At 39.3% G+C, this 25,461-nt stretch overlaps 1 protein-coding gene across 1 annotated transcript in view; it reads right to left on the reverse strand.

Annotated features, from left to right (window-relative positions):
* cds1 (CDP-diacylglycerol synthase (phosphatidate cytidylyltransferase) 1) overlaps nucleotides 1-25,461 on the reverse strand; it is a 51,378-nt gene that overhangs the window by 14,252 nt on the left and 11,665 nt on the right. Inside the window, exon 2 of the mRNA XM_030416258.1 lies at nucleotides 24,426-24,583. Within this exon, the coding sequence (XP_030272118.1) occupies nucleotides 24,426-24,583 (158 nt within the window). The remainder of the gene's footprint in view (nucleotides 1-24,425; nucleotides 24,584-25,461) is intronic.

Genomic DNA, 25,461 nt, shown 5'->3' on the forward strand with positions numbered 1-25,461 from the left:
TGTTTTAAGAAAAGAAATAAATAAGACAGAATGACAGACAAAGAAAAGGAGAGATAATAGCTTTCGATTACAGGACCATTTCACATGTGACCTCACTCACACCCTGTGTCTATCCAGCCAATCACAGAGAGAGAAAACCTGTGGTGACCCTGTGATCTTATGAAACAGGCCCCAACTGGAAGAGTTACAATGATGACTGGAGAGTGAGAGTGTGGCACTGTCTGCACATGAGGTAAAAGATTTACTGAGTTCATAGTGTGTGAGCGCCGGGTTTATTGGTATTTCAGGCACAGAGTGAATAAAAGAGTGTGTGAAGTTTACGTGCCGTCTTCACAAAAATATGATATCAATCCATCACATTTATTGCTGTTTTACATAGACATTTTGTATAGCTAGAGAACGAGGGGAAGCACATTAATGTATTCTTATTTTGTAAACAGCTCTCTATATGCTTTTTCACTGCCAGAGGCATGGTGGGGCATTTTTACAAAAACTGAAATATATTAAAGCGTAAAAAGGAACTGATACTGAACTGAACTTACAGGAATTGTCCAGCCCACCGACATCTGATTGTGTGTCACAGACAGCCGGCATGGGAAAAACTACAACATCATGTTTGTATTGCACTGATTTCCTGGGTAATTAAACAAAGTAGGACCGACTATAAAGTTGGGTGGCGGAGCCAATCCCTCTGGAGGAATAAACACCTGGAGCCACATTGAATTTCTGGTCTCTGATCCAGATACTTTTTGACTTATGGAATTGAAAACGCCCATTTACCTTCACTCCTGTTTATAAACCTGACTGCAGCAGCAATCTGCGGAGGTGACCTCCATTCTCAAGTGTTAATGTTATGTTGTGTTCTGCGTTATGTAATCTTGACTGCGCACCGGAGGGGAAATACATTTTAGCTTAACAAGTGTGATTTTACAGAGAAGTGAGGAGAAAAAGAAGAGAGACCCAGAGACAGGTGAGGGAGGAATTGGTGTGTGCTGTTGTTCATTCATGTTTGCTTGTGGTGAACACACCATTACACAGCAACCCTCGCTGATGTGACTCAGATTCAAATGGTCATGTTTTAAACTTGTATTCATGTATTTAAGTTTAGTCTTTCTCTATCCCATAAGAAGTGATGGGCGACCGCATGCGAAACGCCTCATTGGAATCACTTAGGATAGTGCAAGTACACAACTCAACAAATATATAACAACTGTCTCGTCGTTGTTTTTGACATATTTTTAAATCTGTTAAGTCTGTGAAGTCCGCACGTTAAGTGACTCTCTGGAAGTCTGCAGAAAGTCCGCTTGAGGGTCCTTGTGGACTGACTGAATTGTGGGTTTGGACAGCCCTCAGCACTCACAGACCTCCCACCAATGCACCCACAAAATCTGAACATTTGGATGCAGCTCTACGCCGTCCTCACTTTATTTCCACTGTAATGGCCTCTACAGGCTGTTATATACTTCTCTCAAAGTTTCAGACAGGTCCTTCAGACAAATGACAAAATTAGATAAAAAGCATAACAGTGTCCGTGTGTGTGTATGAAGCATCCGATCGGAGAAAATAGTCACCTAAAAAAAACCATTTGCTTCCCTGTGGAGTGAGTTATAAGGATGTGTTCCCACATTTTTAACGGTTTATGGTGATATGCGGTTAAACAATATTAAGTGCTCGTTGCTTTAATTCATCAGAGAAAAGGTAGTCATAACAGATTTTGTTCGTTGCATGTTAGACCCTATATTGATGCAGTTTATTAATTTGCAAGATGAAAAACAAATCATCTGTCTTGGTCGGCAGGAGCAGCTACCATCCAAAGTTTTAGGCGTGGTGTGTTAAATAGAGATAGATGTCTCTCTCCTCCATAGGAATTTCACTCTAGCGACAACCAAATAGCTTCATTCTCACATTTAGACAGCGAGTATAAACTCTGTGCAAGTGTTTGTGTGTGGCTCAGTCTGATGGAGCGTGTGATATCAGCCGCCGGGTTTATTGGTGCTTTATTGGTAATTTACAGCTCTTACAGACAGATGTTCAGGTAACCAGACATTTTCTCCCTTCTTCTGGCCAAAAAAGCCATTTCAAGACCTCTGCATTTGCCGGGTCTCATCAACAGCAACGACAACAACAACAACAAGACCACCAACACCTCTAGTTTTTTACTTTTTAAGAGGAAACTTAAACTTCTTTGATGCTCAAACAGGAAGCAGGTCTTTGTGTTGCCATAATGAAAAACCGGTAGAAAAACGAGGATAGACCCACTCTCACATCTGAATTTGGCAATTTAACATCAGTTACGTTAACAATGAGCATCTCTCTCACTATAAAGTTTGGCAGCAATCCTGCACCTTTTTTGTATTACTTATTTTATTAGTTTAAAGTCCACCACTCCTGCGCTGTATTCCATGCACTTGCTTTACAGTTCCAAACACATGCTGGACAAGAGCCTGAACATGCCCCACATATATTTGCGACAGCATAAGTATGGCTATAGTAACATATAAAGAAGACAACACATCTTTAGATACACAAGTTGCTCATTGTTTTCAGTCGCATTTTTGGTTGAATAGCTGCACAAACTGCGTGTCTTGACGCCAGTGATCCATGAATGTGCCATTTGGAACAGATCTCTGGTAGCTGTATGACTATAACGCTCTTCATGTTATCGCCAGTAACAGCAGGTGCTGCCACATCGACCTCCACTGAAATTTTGGGGATTATAGTACCATGCTCTGTGTGTGTGTGTGGTGTGTGTGTGGGTGAGTGTGTGTGAGAGTACCTGTATTCTTCCTGAGTGAACACAGGAATGACAGAAGGTTGAAGGACTGTGATCTCGACCAGAGTTGCGTTCTCCTTGACAGGCTCACCATCATCATAGGCCACCACCACCAGCTGTCAGTCAAACACACGTAGGTTAGGACAGAGCCACAACATTCGGCATATTTCCGCATGATCGCTAGCCACGCGGCTCTCTAGTGCTTACGCCTGCTAACATTGCAAAGATATCAGTTCACACCTTTAAAACAGTCTGTTGACAGTGGAGACAGCTGCATGAACTGATACAGCTAATGCATGACAGGCTGATAAAAAAGCAAAATAAATGTCTGCTGCTTTGTTGTCTGTATTCTAAAAGCACATTATTTGCATTGGGATTAGAGAACAGAAGAGTGTGCATCCCACTGGTGTGCTTATTATTTTTCTGTTTAGCCTTTCTTCTTTATTTAATTGGGGGTAACCGCGGTTAACCGGACCCAAAGGAATCTTAATGAGGGATAAACTTAAATATCAAGATGCTGAAATATTGTGTTTTCTTCCACTAATTTAGCCAGAAAATTGTTAATGATACTGCAACCTTATTTAAAATCATACAATAACTCAGGCTTTAACCAGAAACCCTCTAAATGTAAAGGTATCTTCAGAGTGTTTTGGGTCGTTAATTGCTTTGCACAAAAGAAAAACCTTTTTTCCCAAATGAGGGTTTAAATTGTTTGCTTTTAGGTAAAAACCTGTTCCTAGCACTGCACACTTGCTCATGCATGCCGAGTTGCTCTAAAACATTTTTTTTTCTTTGGTTCCTTTATAATGTCATGCAAGGAAATTAAGGAGACATTTGCTACATGTCACTGACATTGTCTGACTGTGAATATGTCCTTGTAGAAATGATACCAGACAGAATTTATCTCAGTCATAATCCAAAAAAAATGGTACATAGCGTTGGACTGATTCCATTTGTTTGAGTTATTGGGAGCAAATGAGGTAGAATTAGTCCCCTGAGTGACATCTTCAGAGGACGCTGAATCCTTGTTGTGTTAATTAAAGCCCAATGAAAAGATGAAATTATCATGGCCCAAAGCCCCATTGAGGGTGGAAGCGGGGAAAAAGCATTTTTGAAACTAATAAGTGGCTGTGGTGTACTTTGTGCAGCGGATAGGGATTTATCTGAGTGCTCTGGGTTACAAAGACACCTTTCTGTACACAAATGCTACAAGTACAATCTGAGAGCAATGATCAAATAAATTCTTAATGACTCCCATCATGTGATGTCGTCCCAATCCGCCGCCCACAGAATACCGACATCCACAAGCTCCAGCAAAGCAGGGATGCATCAGATAAAACCTCCAGTAATGATGTCTCTGTTGGACTGTAGCCCCAGTGACAATGTTTACAGTTTGAATGGATCAATCTGATTGATTGGGGATAACAATAAGAGATGCTGCCTACTGTATATACATTGAGCTGCCTACTGTATTTACATTGTAAATACAGTAGACTTACTGTTACATGACTATTCAATAGTGAATAAATTACTATCTGATGGAGTAGCCGCATAACAGCGTTGGTATCAAATGGTATCCTTGTTTCGTCAGCAATCAACAGTCTTGGAAGTTGCCAGTTTGAGGAAAAACTGAGTTCTACAGTCTGCACAAAGCATACTGTAATGTCCTAATGTTAGCTACTGGTAGCAAGCTAACTGGTGACCACTTAAAGGGGGCAGATTCGAACAACAGTGGTGTTTTAACAAGAATGCAATGGCAGGGGAGATTCAAAGGTTTTATTTGTCACATACTCATACAGGATGCGCAGAGTGAAATGTTTTTGTGACATGTACTGTACTTCTGTGCTTAATTTAAGTAAAAATAAAAATATAATGCAGTGCAAGTAAAATACAACAGAATATAATAAATATAATAATACAAAGATACCAAGAGAGTCTCAATCGGGGACTGATTGTTATCAATAGCACCATTAAATAAAAAATACAATAGCATCGAGTAGAGCGCATATCTCCCCCAAGGCCCAGCAGCTTCCTTTAATTAAATCATACCCAAACCAATATCAAAATAAAACATATTCAAAGCCGCTAGATATGGATTTAATTTAGATCTGCATCAAATTGCACTCATTTTTGGATACTAGTTACCTAAAACCATTATTCCCTAAGAAATTAACAGAAACGTTGAAAAACACCCTGTCTTTGCATGTTTAAAAATCACTTATCATTTATCCTGCATTCATGGAAATGTGTTCAGTAGGTTTTATGTAATCTTGCTGACCAACAAACCAACCAAAAAATGGACACAGGCGAAGACGTACTCTCCTTGGCAGGATGCCATTCCTGTTCTTGGTGCAATTTTGTTTTCAAAAGCACAACAACCATCCAGCAGTGGTTATTGTCATGCATATGTAAATGAACTACAGGAACCTTTCACAGAGTGCTGCATACAGCAGGGGTTACCAACCTCTCAATCAGAATTATTTTCATTCTCTGTTATCTGTGTCCATTTCATTTCGATCCCTGTCCCCATAACACCACTACCATAGCTAAAAAAAACAATTTTAAACAAAAAAATGCCTAAGCATCATATGTAAAGGACCATTCAATTTTTTTCTTATTTACTCTCCAGGAAATCTTTCCACAGCCCCTTAGATTCCTCATATGACCCCTTTTCATTTTCAATTGAACAGAGCTTTTTAGCTCTTGTCATTAGTTAGCTAACAACTTTTAGCCACTAACATTATATACATTATTGATTACTGGTAAACTGTGTGTGGATACTTACACTGAACTTCAGGTTTGGCTCCTCGTTGAGGTTCACTCTGGTTGCCACATTTCCGGTCTTTTCGTCCACACCAAATATACTAGCAGAATATGGATGAGCCTCGTGGTCCACTCTATAGTGCAGTCGTCCTGCTGGGGTACCCTATGAAGAGAAAAAAACATATTTCAGATGACAGACTGAGATGAATGTGGCATAAGGATATAATTAGATATACAAATATCTTGGTAGCTTGGAATGCTGCCACTCTTTGACTCTCTGCAAAGTGGCATCAAATTAGAAGCATACTGTTGTAATGAGTGTGGAATGAATGTCACAGTATTTAACATCCAAAGCAATTGCTTGGTTAAAAAGTGAGTCCCTGTCCAAAATACACACACACACACACACACACACATCATTTGCGGATAGATACGGTCCAACTTTTGTGACTCAGATGATCATGAATTAACCCCTTAAGTGTTGCAAATGAGCAACCATCACTTTGTACGAGTAATTTGACTCAAAATGTCAGGAAATACATACAATTACATTATTTTAATAATTTCTTGTGTTAACAACTCTGGATCAAGATGAAGTCTTTATTTTGTGTCATAGTTTGGGTTTTTACCTCAGTTACTTTTCTTTTATTTTGCCGGTTGTCCCCTCATGTATGATGTTTTGTTTTACACTTTCCTGTCTTTGTTTTTATCCCTACCTTTTTTTGCTGATAACATGTACATGTGCCAATGTATTTTGGTAGCAATGGGTTGTGTTTCAAAGAGACGGGGTGTATAACAATGCCCGCTCCTTATTTGCAAAAAGTAAAATTCTGGCTACTTTGTGCTAATGAGTGGCATCCGACCTTGAGGCACCACCTCTGGAAACTCCTGAAAACTATAAAAACGAAACACTGTTAAAATGAAGACAGAGGCTTATAGGTGTTGGTTCGTCTACGTTCCCAGTGTCTGTGTTTGCTCTACACGTTACCTCTGTGTTCCCACAGTCGTTCCCTGTGGCTTTTCTGATTTGCTCTTAGTCATGAATTCTTAGTTTAGTCATGAATTCTCTTTTGCTTGCACTTTTTGTTGCCAGCTTGGTGTCGCCTGTCTTTTTTTTGCCTGCATTTTGATTTTAGGATTTCAGCTTTGTTATTTAAACCTTTTTCTTTTGTAACCCGCCTGCCTCTGCGTCTATGTTTTAGTCCTAAGCTTTTTACAAACCTGAACACCTTGTCTTCATCAAGAATATAATCTGCGTTATTCTTACGTGTCCTTACACTGAGACCACGAGTTTATAAGACCAGGGTCTCATGTTTGAGATGCGATTGTAACAAAGCCACATTGCCAGTAAATCGAAAGGTATCCATGGCTATATTTCTTTCAGAAGCTTCTACGGCAACAGCAATAGCAGACTTAGTGTCAGTATAATATTACAGGTTTGAAAATAAAATCAGTCGAAAGTAGCATTCAACACAATTGAAGTGCAAGAAAAATATAGATTTATTAAGATAATATACATGGTAAACTGTCATTTCTTCTGGAATGAGACAGATTTTGTCAGAGCACTGTAGCACTTCAGAGCTGTCTACTCCTCTGTAAGCTTTCAATAAACAGCTCACCGTGAGTCAGCAAACTTCAACTGTGACAAATTCTTATAAAGACTTGTACTTGAAAGGGAAATTTGCAGTCTGACGATATAAATGACACTGACACTCAAATATTATAGATATATATTATATATAGAGAGAGGCCTATGTCAAGGGCTGTTAAGGTGCTATTTAGTGCCTTGTTGGAGCACTGGGAGCCTTTAAAACAGACAGCCTGGACAGTATTATGTTACTTTTTGACCCAGGAGAGTCTAGCGAGATGCTTAAACCTCAAATCTGCATCAATACTGCTGATGTAGTAAGACAGCAAGCACATTAGTAAAAGGAGTGTGGGGCTTTTAAAAGAGGCTCATGGGGCAACATCGTCGGTGTGGAAGATTTCACTCGGAGATGGCGAAGTGAAAAATAAGACCATGGCTTCTTCAGAAAAGTAATGCAAAGTAAAGATTCCGTTTTGCTGTCTTTTTCATAAATATTTATTTGGTGATTTAGCATACAGTAAAATTGCACATTTACCAGTTGGGTGATAAAGAGGACAGCTATGTTTCACACAGCCAGATCTGCATCTAAACAAAAAGGCTGTGTGACTCAGCAAATCCACATAAGCTATATTCACACTGCACTTAGAGCCCAGTAAGAGATTTTTACAGCCTTTAAAACCTGCGGTTTAACTGCACCAGCCTATCTAATGGCTCACAATGGAATGCTTAAGTGAGATAACCTTCATTTTACAGCAAACAGAATAAAGCAGCCTATACTACAAACATGTTGAGAGTTAAAAGCCCAAATCGAGGTGCTCACTAAGTGCTACACAGGGGTATAAAAAAGAAGTGCAAACATATTTAAAAAACACACAAACACGCACACACACACACACACACACAGACCCACACACACACACGAGACAAGTATCATTATCTTGCATCATTCCCATACGCAACTTTGGGAAAAGGCTGCAAAACACAGTTTGATTGAATAGCAGCAGATGGAAATGCTCACCGCAGGGTCAGAGTCTTTGGCCATCACTGTGGTTACGATGGTTCCCTTGACAGCATTAGGGGCAACCATGCCTTGGTACACTGACTGGCTGAATACCGGAGAAAAGTCATTCATGTCCTGGAGAGATAAACACACACAGACGGACACAGTCCTAAGGCATCGGCTTTGTAAAGATACAGTACAACGAACTGTTCATGTCTTCCAGTAAGAGTGTGTATTGTTTGGTACCAATGACGTGCAAACTGACCTTGTAGGCAAGATGCTTTTTGCTTTCACTCTGGTTCCTTCATTTTACTCATAATCATTTTCTCTTTCTTGAGTTCTTGTAAAGTGTTGTTTTGTTTGTGTCAGTTTTAACTGAGTAGATAAATAGGTAGTGACTGGAATAAATTGGATGATCACAGGACTGAAAACCTGTGGGTCCTTTTTAAAATATTCCTTTTAGAATTATTTATTTGTAATTTTTTATCACTTGGCTGCATGGTGAATTCAGAGTTTAATTATGTCATCAACTAAACACCACAACTACTAGCAAGCTAGCTTTCATCCATTGCAACCACTGATGCATTTAGCTGAAAGTCACCAGTTAACTTGTTAACTCGTTAAACCAAAACCCTTTTAGTGAAGTAGTGCCATCGCCTTAAGAAAGTTGGATAAAATCTTTAAAGCAACTAGATTACTTATTTTACCTTAAGATTGTTGAGATTCTGGTGTAGTGCTAATGGAAAATACATGACTGCTTACTTAGCACTAGCCTCTTTCATACAACAGAACCCTGCCATTCAAAAAAAACTTCACATCAGGCCAAAGACGAGACCTCGGCCAGATCCGTCTCGTAAAAGAGATCTTGATCTTAATGGAACTTCCTGGTACAATAAAATTAGGAAATAACAATAAATACATTTAAAAGACTGTATTAAAACCCATGTATAAAACCTGCCCTTTAGAAGATAAATGGTTCTGAATGGCCCAACACAATCCATGACGGAGGGAAATCTGACTGAACAGGAGGGGCGCCAGACAGACCCGCCAGAGGAATCAAGCATGAGCTTGCAGATTCGCTTAGTTTCCCAGGCTAACTAATATCTGACACTGACAAAAAAAAATAATTTGGTTGATTGCTCTGCACTGAAAACCAATTGGAAGGCAAAAACAATGCTGCCTGCACCACCACTTATGCTCATCAGCCAACGCTAGCAAGCTAGGAAATAGCTTGTTTGTTAGCATATGCTGTGTTAAAAAGAACTTTTTAGTTTCTCCAATGATTAATGTGTGTTTTTCTCTAAGTGTTTAACCTTGGAGGCAAAGGACATACAAAAGATCAATTTGTTAGACTACAATAATCATTTTCAACTAAAATCAAAAATTTCACATTGCCTGTTGTGAAATAAAAGACCTCAGTCATCCTTGTGTCCTCAGACTGTTTGTCCTTATACTTAAACAAACCGACTCGTACACAGACACCCACCATTATTCTGACATTAACAGAGGCGAGTCAGGAGGCATTGTTCCCTCTGTATCCATGGCCTCTACGTTGAATGTGTATGTCGGATTGGAGTCAGTCAGAGCCTCATAGTCGAGAACTTTCAGAACCGACAGCTCTCGGTCACTGGGTCCATGTGGAAAAGCTGGGCAATCTTCTGGTCCGAGCCTTCAGTTCTGATTCGATATGTGAGGTGGAGTCAAGGTCAGCATCTATCGCCTGCAGAGAGATCAGGGAGTCAGAAGGGAAAGAAAGTAATGTCACTGCCTTGTGAATTTTATGGGGAGTTGAATTTTTCATATTCGCCAGAAGGACAAGAATCTCAATATGCCGGAGCTACGGACAGAGCAGACTGTAGTATTTTCATTAGGTCTGTGTTGAGCTGGTACGTCTGAACTGCCTGTGGTGGTGAAATTTAAGGTCCAGCTGTTGGTCCGTATTTTTTTCTTTTTTGTCACTATTTGAATGTGAGGCTGAAAGACAGGCTGTTTTTTTTTTTTCTCCCTTTTTGACATTCATCCGCATCTCAGCGTATCCTCAAGTGTTGGCAAATTAAAATTCCGATGTCTTGAGATCTCTAGTACTGGCTGGAATAATTTCAAAGAAGACACAGATAAATCACTCTGAGTACAACTATAATGATGAGTCTCATTGACTGGACTGAAGCCTTGCAGTGCTTTTCACAGAGCTGAAATCTCTGGGGCTCAGTTTCAACCTACAGTCTACTTGATTTAAACTAGTTCAAACTCAGAACATTGATCTCAAGTTCTCAGTTTTTTGTGCCGAAGTATATCAAACACATGTCAAAACAACTGTCTCAATGTGGATTTGCATTTGATTTGTTGGACACTATGATTCGATAGTAAGTGTAATCCTTTGATAAGGAGGTAACATCACCATACCAGCTTTTAAGTGTACAAAATAATAATAATACAGTGGATGCCAATTTTGTTTATTGATCTTTGTTGCTTTACTTAACTGCACTTTCTTTGGCTTTAACATTGTACCTGTTGTGCATCATCTAAAAATAATGAGTACATTTTGTCCAGGTTATTACAAAGATGTTTAAAGTAGCAACGGACAAATGAAATAATTGACTAATGATGATACATTTTATGTGTTTAGCTGTGTCTCTGTACAGCCTGACCAAGGTTTTAATGCTTGTTAAATAAGCATATGGTACCTCTAAGTTTAAAATGCCTGCATCACCTGACTTGTCAGATGAGAAAGGACTAGTTAAGAAACTCCTCTTTACAAATGGATGTGCTTTGTATCTAGGGTTTTCAGAGAATGTAATTTTTCTGTACAGTGTATTAACCAAAATACTGTAAGGGCAGAAAGGGACAAAGGTAACTCTGAGCAAGAGTTCAATACGAATTTTAAAAAAAAAAAAGGACCAGTCATTGGTGAAAGAAAATTTAAGCCTGGTTCTTAAATATGTGCAGTTTCAAATGTTCTCCCCTGTCATGCAACATTGTGGAGACACTGAATGAATGGAAGTTGAATCATTTAACTGTTTCCTCTTTTGGGGGCCCGCACTATTTTAAATGTATATAACAACTGCTTTTATCTACATTAAAATAGTCATAATTCAAGTAAAGCATAAAAAACATCACACAGTAACACAGTTTATAGTAGATTTACCTTTAACTGTAGAATGACTGTATATCTTTGGGGCTGTTCTCTGGTAGGCTGACATTGTAAGTCTGTTGCGTGAATATCGGGCTGTTGTCGTCTACATCCAGAACGGTGACAGACAGCGTTAGTCTGGATCGCCGTGGGTCCACTGCACCGTCCCAGGCTTCAACGATGAGAGAGTAGTGTCCTTTCACCTTTAAAATGACAGAATCACAGTCACACTGATTACAACCATCTTGTTTTTTGCATTGCATTATACAGCTATGACATTCATGTGAAATCTAAGAATATCTACTGGATGACTTTCTCTGACCTCTCTGTCCAATGGCACCACAGTTCTGATTGCACCTATGGCATTGATGGAGAACAGCGTCTGGTGGTTGACAAGCCGATAATGGACCTGACCGCTCACAGCCAGATCTGGGTCTGTAGCCTAAACATTGACACACAGAAAGGACACACAATGAGAAAAAGGAGGACTTGAGGTTCAAATCATGCGCTTTGAAATGCAAGGTCATCACGCTGACTTTTAGGTGAATTATTCTTCTACTTAAAAGTACAATTCCCCTCAAATTAAGCTAAACCTGTGTGTGAATGAAGTGTGTGTATGTCTGTGAACATATACACGTGTTAAAACACTGAACCTCTCCTAATCTTGTTAACTTGTTAATAAAGAAAAGCTTATCTTCTGGAATTCATTAAAATATTAGCAGTATTTGTATGAAGTTTAAGAGTGTGAGTGAATGTGCGTTTCTCTATGAGCGGGAGAAAGACTGGAAAATTACTTGGAAGAGAATTATCATCGCCCTACAGTTACACACATGGGGCTTTTGTCAAATGGGTATGCATCAGCAAGTCATTTTCATTAGCGCTGATGTTCTGGCTTTGTACAGTACTTTCATCACACCATTTTATACACCGTCTTCTTGTTCACACTTCAGTATGGTTGCATCCAAGTAAATACATTCTTTGCCTTTCCTTCCCTGCTACTTTTAGTTCCCATTTCTATCATGTTATTGCTCCTGTCTGCAGGTTTCACACTGGTCTAAAACTCAAACTTTACAGGTAGAAGTGTTGACAAGCTCACAATGATGGACCTTAGTGACCTTCTCTCTTTCTGTCAAACATTTCTGCTGCTCTCGACTCTTTTTCTCTTTTTTTTCCCCCTTAGTGTTACTTGTCGGGAGAAATTAACTTCCCTTTCCAAAAGTAGCACTTGTCCAACTTTTCCAGAGTTAATGAAACAGTAGTTTCAATTTTCACTTGTGAAAAAAGTACAACAAGGTGTCTTTTTTTCCTTTGTTGCACTTTCATTTGACTATCGCTTCTTATTCACGGATTACAGTCACACTAAGCAAGTCTCCACATCATCTCTTTCAACTGATGAAATGAGGTGTTGAGAAGGTGACAAATTGCTATCCGTTGTTCCCTTCACCTTCTCTGACTGTTCATCCTGTCCAATCAGCACTCTCAGGGCATTAAAATAGATGAGACCGGAGCAGAGGAGAGCAGAACAGAGGAAATATTAACACAGCTTGCGTGTGTGGGGGGCTAACGTTTGCTTACGTTGCTTTTTGGACCTAAAAGGCCTCAAAAGAATATATATAGTGTCAGGGTTAGTAGAAAGGTTTCAAAATAATTGCCTTACACATGTTTTGTGGCTAAAAGTAATAAAACTGTGTGTATGTTTAATGTTATCAGTCAGAGCATGAGCTGTCAGGGCTTTGGCATAACAAAATTAGTCTGGAGCAGTTGAAGTTGATTATAGTTAACAGCAGAGACTGCCTTATGACTAAAGATAACCTTTAGCATACTATTTGCATACATTATGTGTGAGTGTTAATTTTGTCTGAAAAAGATCAAAGATATTACTATGACTATAATGAGATCAATTTGAGATTAAGTGAACACAGTCATGAAAGCATATTAACACTGTGAAACAAGAGACAAACCAGCCGGACAACACTTAACCATGGCTTAAGTGTTTGGAGCTAAATGCCTTGTCGTATACCAACATGCTCACAGTAGCTGCGTTTACACGGAGTCTAATACTCCACTAATAATCAGAATACATGCATACATGGGTAAAAATGCCACATGTAAACACCTATACTGGAAGAGACTGAACTGATCTTTTTTCTCTGGTTGGAATAAATATATTCTTTCTGCGTATGTTTGCTCCATGTGGGGGTAACATCATAGGTGAGGTTACTTCTAGGAGGGACAAAAAACATGGGAACTTCGGAGCAAAAAAAACTAGTCTGTGGACAATACGTCTTATTTGTTGGCGGTTTTACAGGACTGAAATATTGTGGAATGCCTTCATGGTTAAAAGGCTTGAAACAGCAAGTTGTTCGAACAAGTGTTTCAAAAAGGTGAGCGAAGGTGTACGAAGCCGAATTCCACCTAACCCTTTACAAATCAAGAACTACTCAAAAAGTTCCGAGGCAGCATACTAATGTTTCAAGGCTTAAAGTCAAAATTGGTTCCAACCCAGACAGACTCACGGTCTAGCAGTTAGTCAGAGATGTTACAGTTGTGGCTGAAAATAACAGAAAGACAAATTTCCTGATTTCACATATATCAACTGCCAGTTGACTGCTCTGACCAAATGATGCTGCTAGATGAATAGTTACAGTACATTGGGATCCAATCAAATGATCATACCCCATGGAGAAGAATCTCTTTCTAGAAGTTTACATCGCAAGTTGTTTAGTTCAACTTCAGCTCGAGTTTGCCTGTTCAAGTTGGAGCTCCTCAGCTTAGGACAAGTTATGTATGGCACAGAGGACATTTTACTTGAAGTAAATTTACTTATCATATGCATGAAATCTTTCAGCCAAATTCAGCTAAAGCAGTAAGAAGGAAAATGAAGAAATTATATCTGGATGCACTCCCTTGACAACCCAATCAAAAAGAAGAATGCAAGCGTAACATCCGCTGAGAAGCAACAGTGGGTGGAGAAAGTGGAGTGAAGAATTCCAAACACAATGTTAGTGTAAATGTATATTAAAAAAATTTATATATATGGGCTCACTGAACAGTGGTCAAATCAAATACATGTAACCTGAAACTAATGTGGTGTGTAAACATTCATTCTTGAGCTTAGGAATAGTAGTTTGACATAAACAATCATAGGATGTAAAAAAATATTTGTGTTATGTCTTATAGAATATAGATCACATATTGTGTAAAGGCTGGAAGTTCTTCTTTATATAATTTGAATAATAAACATTGTATTTTTAGCAGCAGTTTTCAACTGTCAGTTTAATATGTTTATATAACCCACATTGCTCAATTCATATCCATATTCCACTCTATTTGCTGAACTGTGTCACTTCTTGCCGTCGCAGTGACCCATTTTCCCCAATTTGGATCATTAAAGTTTCAGCTCATCTCGCTCAGTGACTATTAGGATTTAACCCTCGTGTTGTCTTCGGGTCTTTTTGACTCGACTTCAAAAGTTAATTCATCATAACTTTGGTTTCTTCCATATAATTGCCTGAAAATTACATGGATGATTCCCTACTATGCTCTTTGTTTTGTTTTTATGACTTTTTTCTTTTATTTATGTGTTTTATCAAAATTTATAGCACCTGTGGTCTTCCCGGGTCAATTTGACCTGGCCACATTTAGTGGTGCAATGGGTCACACTATTACGCTTTCCAGCACAATGAAAATAAACAAAACTCAAAAATAGGTATAATTTCATGGAAATTAGGCATATTATACCATATATTGCAAAAATGAATGTAAAATTTGTGGTAAAGTGTTGGAAACAAGTTGACTAAAAGGTGTAACAGAATTGTGTTATCATTTTATAGTTCATGCTTTATAAAACAGTCAAACAAAGACCGGGTCAATTTGACCCGGGAGGACAACAGGTGTGACTATTTGCTCCCATTCAAAAAATGAAATGGTTTTAAAAAAAATTCCTGACTAAACTTTGACATATACCAGTCTGTGATATTCCATCGACTTTTGTGCCTGTGATCATAACCATAGTGAAAATAATTCAGAATTTCTGCTTATTTTTACTCAAAAATTAGGTGTAACTTTATGTAAATGAGGTCAATCATACCATAAATTACAAAAATAAGTGTAACATATATGTTAGATATGTAAGACATATGTTCACCAAAAGGGAAAACAAAAAAATTTGGTCATCATTTTATACCTCATGCATTATTAGCAGTCAAAACAGACCGGGTCAATTTGACCCGAGAGGATATAAGGTGCGTTTGTTTCTGGCCAGAGTTATGTAAACTGTGCGAGAGGAGAATAAAGCCCTTTCAACGTCATTTGAATTCAGTGATTTAACAATATCGAGGTGTAAATCTATTGTAAATTTAAATGAAGTATCTAGCTTTTGGCGTGGTCTTGGCTCATCTCGAGAATGGAGACACAGAATACACCTTGGACAATAAGAGAGAGAACAGAAAGTGAGAGAAGAAAGGAAGAGGGCTGGGAGAGAAAATATGTATTTTGTAATTCTGTGAACATGCAGCTGTAAACGTTTTGTAGATGTAGATTTAATGTGTGTGTTCATGTTTGTATTTCTACAATAACATTCATGCAAAGCAGTGTTTGACACTCAATGTAAATCTTCTCTCTTCAGGCAAAAGTTGGACAAAATGTATTCACTTTTTGATGGAGAGTTGGATGAGAAGGCATAGATACCAGTCTCATGTCTGTATGCTATTTATGAAGCCATAACCAGCAACCGGTTAGCTTAGTTTAGCATTAATATTGGAAACGGGTAAAACTTAAGCTTGGCCCACAGCATCTTTTTGGACATCCAACACTGCTGCAGGAAGGAGAGAAGAGTTGGCATAAGAGTCATGCTAATCCAGATGATTTAAGGCTATGGGAAATCAGAGACTGATGTGCCGACATCTTCACAGAGACCTGTCGCCACCACAACATGGATAAAGATGTTGCACTCAACAGTCAGATTTGTCTTCCGAGCCAACAGAGCACAGGAAGAGGAGAGGTGGATAGTCTTTGTTGATGGATAGTGTTTACCTGAAGTGGAACTTCTAATGTGATATACCGACCATGTTATCATCACCATCTTATTGCTGCGGTTCACAGTCACCAAGACACACATCTAAGAAGTGCACATCAGAATTATACTGAGTGTACCTGTTTATGTTTTCAGCCTCAACCTTGAACCTTGGTTGCATGGACTGCAGAGATGGTAAAGATTCCCATGTTAACAAATTGTGAGATTTATTGTCATCAAGACACTTGCATGAGCCCCTCTGATTCCTCTTCATATATATTTGTGTGTATAAGTGTACTGTGAGAAAAATAGTCATCCAATAATATTGATTTGGTAATCAAAAGACAATGCAGAGGTGACTTTTATGTGTGGGAATTTTACTGTGTCAGCTGTAAGCAAGCAAATACAGTCACGAGACCAATATCAACACTAATGTTAGGCTTAGCAAACCAGCAGCTGGGCTGAAGCCAAATAATGAATTGGACAGATAACAGGCTGGTATCAGTATTTTCATCCACTTCACAGAAATGAAAAAATAAAAAAAGAGTAAGACTAAATCTTATCTCCCAATATTATTCCTTATGGTGGCACATTTTAAAAACTCACCTAATAGCAAACTCAAATATGCGCAGTGTGGATTTCACATCATTTTTTGAGAGTTGAGCTGAACATTTTACCCTGTGGTTCAGCGATCTGAACTGAACGAGAATGAACAAGTCATGAATTGACATGATTTTTCTGCCGCCTACATGAAATATAAAGAATCCCGCAACAGGCAAATGTTTGAGAGAGGCAGAGAAACATTATCGGCCATTAAACCTTACTTCAAGCAGCTACAGTAAAGCTGTCATAGCAGTGCATTTTAGACTCTGGATGAACTCCTTTAGATAGAAGGCTGGATTAATCATCTCGATGTCAAACATATTGATGTCTGCAGTTCCTGGAGTTAGGTACTGTGGAAACTGTGTGTGTGTGTGACTTTCAGCCTCTATCCCCCCTCTATTCTCAATTTCAATTCAATTCAAAGAGCTTTATTGGCATGAGGTAACACCGTACATATTGCCAAAGCAAGCATTTAGAATTCAAAATAATAATAACAATAAAGGAGAACAATATTTACAATAAATGAGTTATATGTATATTAAATATGTATAACTTATGATTTGACTCAGTCATAGTCACATCAGGACTGTAATAACAAAAATAAGAAAACAACAAACAAAAAGCAAAGAAACAAAAAAAAAAAAAAAAAAAAAAATGATTGTCACTTCCTGTCTCTCAGTCTATGGCAGGCACAAAGACTGTGGAAGTCTGTGTGTGTGTCTGTGTGTGCGTGTGTGTGTGTGGGTGAGTGTAAGTGTGTGTGTGGGTGAGTGTAAGTGTGGTGTGTGTGTGTGTGTGCGTGTGGGTGTGGTGGTGTTCGTGTGTGTGTGTGTGTGTGTGTTGGTGAGTGTAAGTGTGTGTGTGTGTGTGTGTGCGTGTGTGTGCATTTATGTTGATACGAAAAATAAGTAAATAAATAAATGAATAAGTAAGAGTGAAACAATTAAAAACAAATACAAAGAAGTAAATTCTGAGTTGTTTCTCAGGTTCCACTGGCTGTCCTCAGGTCATGACATGAGATGATGAATTTGGCTGCAATGTTCTCACATTTGGGTATTTCCCCAAGTAAATATGGGAGTTTCTCCATGTTTGTTGTGTGTTCAAATTCAGGGTGTATTTGTATTATTTTGGGAAAGTGTTGATTTCTCAGAGCCTGGTATTTGGGGCACGAGGTGAGGAAGTGCAGTTCTGACTCGACCTGTTGTCGGTCACAGTGGGAGCAGAGTCTCTCCTCCTCTGGCAGCCAGCTCTGTGAGTCTGTACATAGTCAAGGCTTTTCTTAATTTAGGATCTGTTACTGTGCTCAGATAATTTGCTAACGCAAAGTTTCTTTTTAGGGTCAGATAACATTTTAATTTACTCTGTGTTTTAGTTGTTTCCTTCCAGTATGCGATGTAGATTTCTTTTGTGGTTGATAATTTGGTTTGGTCTGATTGGCTTGGTGTTGTGGTCCCGAGGCTGTCCGGGCCGTGTTGGGTTGTCTGGACAGAACCTCAGGACCAGCTGGCTGAGGGGACTCTTCTCTGGCTTCAGCTCTTGGCAGGTTAAGGCTTTGTGGTGGTATGTGTGGGGGTCACTAGATTTTAGGTGATTGTAAAATTTAATTGCTCTTTTTTGTATTTTCAATATGAGGGGGAATTGGCCGAGTTCTGCTCTACATGCGTTGTTTGGTGTTTTTCTCTGGACGTGCATGATGTTCTTACAGAACTCTGTGTGGAAAGATTCTATTATTGTTTTGTCCCATTTGTCAAATTCATGGTTTAGTTTTGGTCCCCAAATTTCACTGCCATAGAGAATTATCGGTTCTAATACAAATTGGAAAATTTTAAGCCAGATTTTAATTGGAATGTCCAGTTTGATATTTCTTCTAATTGCATAGAAAGCCCTCCTTGCTTTGTCTCTCAGATCTTTCACAGCCAAGTTGAAGCTTCCTGTGGAGCTTATGTTGAGGCCAAGGTATGTGTGGTTTTTTGTATGCTGTAATTTAGTGGTGTCCAAATAGAAATTGTGTGTGTTGTCCTGACTTCTGGACTGCTTCTGGAAGATCATAATTTTGGTTTTCTTTGGGTTGACTGTCAGGGCCCAGGACTGACAGAATGTATGCAGAAGGTTGAGGTGCTGCTGTAGACCTTCTTTGGTTGGTGACAGCAACACCAGGTCATCTGCGTACAGGAGACCCTTAACTTCTGTGCCATTCAGATTGAGACCAGGTGATGTGGATTGATCTAATTGACATGCAAATTCATTGATGTATAAATTGAAGAGGATTGGACTGAGGTTGCATCCCTGCCTCACCCCACGACCTTGGGGAAAGAAGGCTGTTTGTTTGTCTCCTATTTTAACTGCACATTTACTGTTTGTGTACATAGATTTTATTACATCATATGTTTTTCCTCCAATGCCACTGTTGAGCAGTCTGTAGAAAAGACCCTCGTGCCAGATGGAATCAAAGGCCTTTGTGAAGTCAACAAAACATGCGTAGGCCTTTCCTTTCTTCTTGTCTAATTCTTGCTCGATCAGGGTGTGGAGGGTATAGATGTGGTCTGTTGTCCGAAAATTTGGTAAGAATCCAATCTGGCAATTATTCAAAACATTTTGGTCATTGATAAAACTGATAAGTCTTTTATTAATAATGTTGCAAAAGGTTTTTCCCAGGTTACTATTTACACAGATTCCACGGTAATTATTAGGGTCATATTTATCTCCATTTTTATAAAGTGGTGTTATTAAACCTTTATTCCATATGTCAGGAAAAGTGCCAACTGCTAGAATTATATTAAAAAGTTTGAGTATAGCCAATTTTAATTTATGATCAGAATATTTGATCATTTCGTTTAGGATGCTGTCGACTCCACAGGCCTTTTTAGCTTTCAGGGATTGGATGCTTTCCGTCAGTTCCTGCTCTGTTATTGAAGCATCTAGAGGGTTTTGGTTGTCTTTAATTGCTAATTCTAAAGTTTTCCACTTGGCGTGTGTTTTGTTTTGGTCACTGTTCTTTGCAAAATTGCTGTATAATTCAGTAAAATAATTCATCCAAATGCTGCCATTTTGTATTGCCAATTGATCTTGTTGTGTTTTGTTTAGAGTGTTCCACTTCTGCCAGAACTGGTTTGACTCTAAAGATTCTTCTATTTCAGAGAGCTGGGTTCTGGTGTGTTGGTCTTTCTTAGCTCTCAGTGTGTGTTTATATTGTTTTAAGGTGTCGTGGTAACGAAGGCGTATATTTTGGTTATTTGGGTCTCTATGTTTTTCGTTTGATAACTTTCTTAAAGTTTTCCTTATATTTTTGCAGTCGCTGTCAAACCATTTGTTATTGTGTGTCTGTTTTGGTTTATGATTAGATGTTTTCAAGTTTGATAACTTTGCCAATTTATCAAAAATTGCGTTAATTTTGCCCACAGCAGTGTTTACACCATCATTATTATGGGGAAATATTTCAGAAAGAAATAAATCGATTGAATATTGGATTTTGGAATTTTCAAATGCCTTTTGGTAGCTCTCCATGTTGTCTGATTTCCATCTGTATGAATGTGTGGTGTTGTACAGTTCACTGGGTTTAGAGGCCTCATAGTTATTGTGTTCCCTCTTCAGATAGACTGTGATCTTGCTGTGGTCCGAGAGGGGTGTGAGTGGGTTGACTGTGAAAGCTCTGAGAGACATTGGGTCCAGATCTGTTATTGCATAGTCTACCGTACTACTGCCAAGAGCTGAACTAAATGTGTAACGGCCCAGAGAGTCTCCTCGTAGCCTGCCATTGACTATATACAGACCCAGCGTGTGGCAGAGCTGTAAAAGCTGGGTACCGCTTGTGTTGGTAATTTTATCAAAATTGTGTCTTGGAGGGAGTTCGGGGAGAGGAAAGCAGGTTTCTCCAGGTAGGCCTGAGTGCTGATCTCCCTGGATGTTTATAGTGTCAGCTTTCTCTCCAGTTCTAGCATTCAGGTCCCCACAGATTAGCACATTTCCTAAAGTTTTAAATTGGTTTATTTCCCCCTCTAGAGTGGAAAAAATATCTTCGTTGTAGTAGGGAGATTCTGAGGGGGGTATGTAAATAGCACATAGGTAGACATGTTGGTCTGCACATATTATTTCTTTGCTAATTTTCAGCCAAATATGGGATTCTACTTTTTTGATTATTTCAATTGAGTGGGTTAGTTGTGATCTATACCAAATGATCATGCCTCCTGAGTCCCTACCCTGGGTTACTGTTTGGAGTTTAATTGATGGAATAATAATCTCGACGAAACCGTAAGGACAACAAGTGGAACTGTCTCCTCTGTACCATGTCTCTTGTAAGACGGTGATATCAGAGTCTTTTACTTCTCTAATAAAATCTGGATTTTGGCTTTTTAAACCAAAAGCAGATGATCTAAGGCCTTGAATGTTCCAACATGTTATTTGAAAGGATTTCATCTTTGAATGTGTTCTGTTTTAAAAATAAGATAAACACTAAAACAAATAATAAATTACCAAAAACAAGAAATAAACAATTAAATTTGATTAAATAAGAGATGTTGGGGGATAGTTTAGAGTGTGTGATGTATGATGTATGTAATGTATGTATATGAGTTTATCTCAAAGATTTCACGATTCTGTCTCTGCTCATCTATTACTTAGCTATGAGGTTCGAGCAGAGCAGGTGTAGCATGTACTGTATCTCCCTGAGGTCACCAGTGGGGGGTGGGGGTGCCGCTCCTCTCACAACCTCTGCATAGTTCTGTCCAGTAGGCTGGGGTGCCTGTAGAGCTGGCTGTACTGCTGGAAGTAGGCGGGGGGGAGGGGGTCTAGGTTGTGGGGGCCTGTGTTGACTTGGTTGCGGGGTGTGTTGGTGATGGTGGTGATCTTGCGAGGGCCGGAGTGTTCTCGGTGTCCTTGCTGCTAGTCTGGGCTGGTGGTGTCTAGGAGCTATGGGAGGTCTTGGAGGTCTAGAAGGTCTGGGTGGGGTCTGTGCTGGCCGATTGCTACTCTGAGCGGTGGTGAGGTTCCTGCTGAAGGCGATGTCCTTCAGGGTCTTGGCCAGGATGGGGACTGCTTCTCTGTATAGGTGTACGTGGTCATACAGGCAGTCTGGACCTAGTGTTGGGTGGTGAGCCAGGAACACGTTGGGTTTTAGGGCACAGTCCCTGGAGACGCTGGCGTTCACCCTGTGTATGGTGTGGGGGTGGAAGTCTCTTCTTGGCAGGAGGGTGGAGATGTCTCTCTCTGTCTCTCTGTCTCTCTTACTCCATCCCGCCATCACTCACTTTCTGTCATTATAACTACCTCCTCTCCTCCCGTCTTCACCTTCAAGACTATCTATTCATCCTTCTCAGGTGTCATTTTGCTCTTTTGTTCATCTGCCGCTCCTCATCTCTAGTATATCTTCCTCATCTCTCCATCTGTGTCTCTTCATCTCTCTCGTCTTCCTTCCTATGATTTCCTTACTTCCCTTTCTTCTTATTCCCCCCCCATCCCCCGTTTCTCCCCCTCTCTGCAGTCTGTTCATCCCCAGGTCTCTCTGCAGCACACCGGCTCCTATGGCACTCGTGCCTGCAGGGATTAGTGCTTCCCTCCCAGTGAGCCTTTAAGCCCTGTGACCTGCTCGTCACTCATTGGTCACACCCACTACCACGTTCATTTGTGGTGCTGCTGACTTGTACTGGCACATATTGACAAGTGTACCAGTCCTGAAGTATTGGCAAGAAGCGTTCCCACTCCACAAGAATGTAAACTGTGCAAGAATAGTTATTTTATTATTGTTTGTGTAAAGATTTAACTCCAGCCTTTAATGGGTTTCACACAATTTACTTTGTTGTGTATATATAAACTTTCCCTTTCTAACTATGCCATGTAAGATTATGATGATGAAGATTAGTCCCCAATAAGCGCAGACATGAAAGTATGGCGGAAATGGCGAGACTTTTTCCAGAGGCTTTGTATGCATAAAAGGAGATATCTCCAAGACAAGTTTTCCTTAATAAAAGCTACTTGCCTTCAATGTCACATAAAATATAATAATATTCCTGGTTACTTTACAAATAGGGTGAAGCAGTGCATGTTTTTGAGCATCTTTAAAAAGGTCAGGATATAAAATTATCCCAAACAAAATACTATTTGCATGAGTAACAACAACACTTCGCCCAACATTCAGGTGCATAAGAAATACTTGACTATAGCAACGTGTGACTTATCGCAGGTGTGTCAATTTGTAGAAACTGGATTATCTTTTCCTTTTTTTAGACCCGAGTGGTGGGTTTATCTTAAAATCTACAAATGATCCTAACCACCATTTGGGAATTTAACATAACTTATTGAGGCTGGGTATATTTGGTGATCCATTCACAACACTATTTGCAAATATACACCTCACTGGAATAAACTGATACATACATACATCTGCCAAATTAACAAGTGGGCCCAAATAGTTAAGAATGTGCTGTAGAAGTAACAAGTAGGGATTTACAGTTGCGTTTTTTACAGGGACAATAATGATACAGATTATTAGTAATCCAGGAGACAAAGTTTTCACACCCCTACTTAGAAGGATGGAAGGAAGGATGATGATGCCAAACGTGAACATGGCGATTTACTCCATTGCTGTGAATCATTTTTGAACTGAGTCTGTTAGTTAAATGTCAGAAACATGAATATCTAATCCTGTGATTCTGAATAAAAAAAAGATATAGGGAACAAATCATCAGTAGTCTCTGATCAAAAGCAGAGAACCTGTTTGGACTGATTTTTTCTTAACTCTGGTACGCTGTGAATGTACTACTAAGTGCATTAATAAGGCCATGTTCAAACATGTATGCAGGTTCCAGTCTATTTCTGGTCCAATTAACCTACATGCATAGGGGAGAGGTGATCAATCACTCTGTCAGGGTCTTCTCATGAACAATGTAGGGAAAACAGCTTCTAACAGCAAAATGATGGGCTACATATTATTATGGGTTATGGCATACATTTGAACTTCAAGTTTCTTTGGTTAAAAGGTATGTAAAATTAGACCCTGTTTTTTTCAATCCTGTAAAATTAAGACTTTGAGCACTGAGCCTGTGAAGTTTGCATTTTTTTTTACCTACTTGGAATCTAAGATTTCACACTTCTCCTACTTCTTTTGAGTTTCTGGCTGTTAGAATAGCACAGTTCTCATAGATGACCAGCACACATGCACACAAAAACAATCTTTGTTAAAGTCTGGATGAGTGATTTCCTCAGCCATTTTGTTAAAAATCAATCTGTACTGTATGCACTTGCTTCCATTTGAGGCTATTTGTTTCAACATGAAGATTATGAGATACAATTCAGCAGTGGGCCCCTGTTTTTACTGGCTTGATATCAACTTTGACAAAGCCAGTTTAGCCAAAATGGACTCCTCTGAGTATTTATAAGTATATGCTAAATGTGAGATCCTTGTACCATCATCACACCACACAGCAGAGTGGCAGAATCAGGCCACAGAGTAATTCCTGTGAAATCTCTAAGCAGTGACTACACCAGGGTGCACTTCAAGAATGAACAGCTGTTGGCATCCATCTCTTGTGAGTATCTGCATTTAAGCAGAGTGTACTGTACCTGGGCGGCAGGCCCTCCAGAGCTTTGTTCAGGTATTGTGGAGTGTTGTCTGTGTCTGCTGCGGAGAGAGGAACATCTGGAGTGTCTGCTTTGGAGTCACCGTCACATTCTCCCTCCACGTCGCCTTGCAGGCCCAGCCTGTCATCGCCATCACCCTCCTGCAGGGACAAGCACAGACACACCCAGATATTCAAATACTGACTTGAGATAGTGAGCGTTCACTGTGTAGAAAACACAGACAGACAGCAGGGCAGTGTGCACAAGGTGATAACAGAAGAGTATGATGCTGTATCATCCTATAAAGAAAAAGGATGAGCACTGCGAGCTCCTCTGAGATGCAAACGACAAGTAAATGTTTAGGTAGTCAAATACAGTATAGTGGAGTCTGGTGTGAGGAGTCAGACAGGGCTCAGCAGACAGCGCTTTATTTAGGACTGAATTTAGTCTCTCACCTGGGAGAGGAGGACATTACAGAACTGGTGCATGTATCCTCTGAGGTCGGCTGGGACTCAAGTAGGTCTGCAAGCGAATGTGGAAGTCTGTGTGTGTTTGTTTTTGCGTGTAACAAATGGTTTCTTTTGCACAAGAGACAGCCTACAGTGACTCAAAACCAGACGACTGTCAGAGACTTTAACCCAAAATAATATCTGTACTCAATATCATAATAACTTACTCAAATTTAATTAGCTGGTTCTTTTATTTCGAAATGTAGTTATCATCATTTGATGTAAGTGTGACTTCACTGCCTATACAATAAGTTCATAATCATTTATAAGACATACTCCCACATCGTGACATCTTACCAAATATATCTTGATATTTGATGCTACAGATCAACTAAATCATAAAACAACTATTTTCCAACCATTTCTTGAGATCCTTTTATGAAGTATTTTGTTCCCATTATCATACTAATGTTTATCTAGCGACCTATAACATATCTTAAAGTGAACATAAATATTCCACACTTTCATCATATTTCAACACAAACTAATAATACTCAAAAAGTCCATAAAAGGAGAGAGTTTGATTTCAA

This window comes from Sparus aurata, chromosome 5 (genome assembly GCF_900880675.1).
Source record: "Sparus aurata chromosome 5, fSpaAur1.1, whole genome shotgun sequence".
Taxonomy (NCBI): Eukaryota; Metazoa; Chordata; class Actinopteri; order Spariformes; family Sparidae; genus Sparus; species Sparus aurata.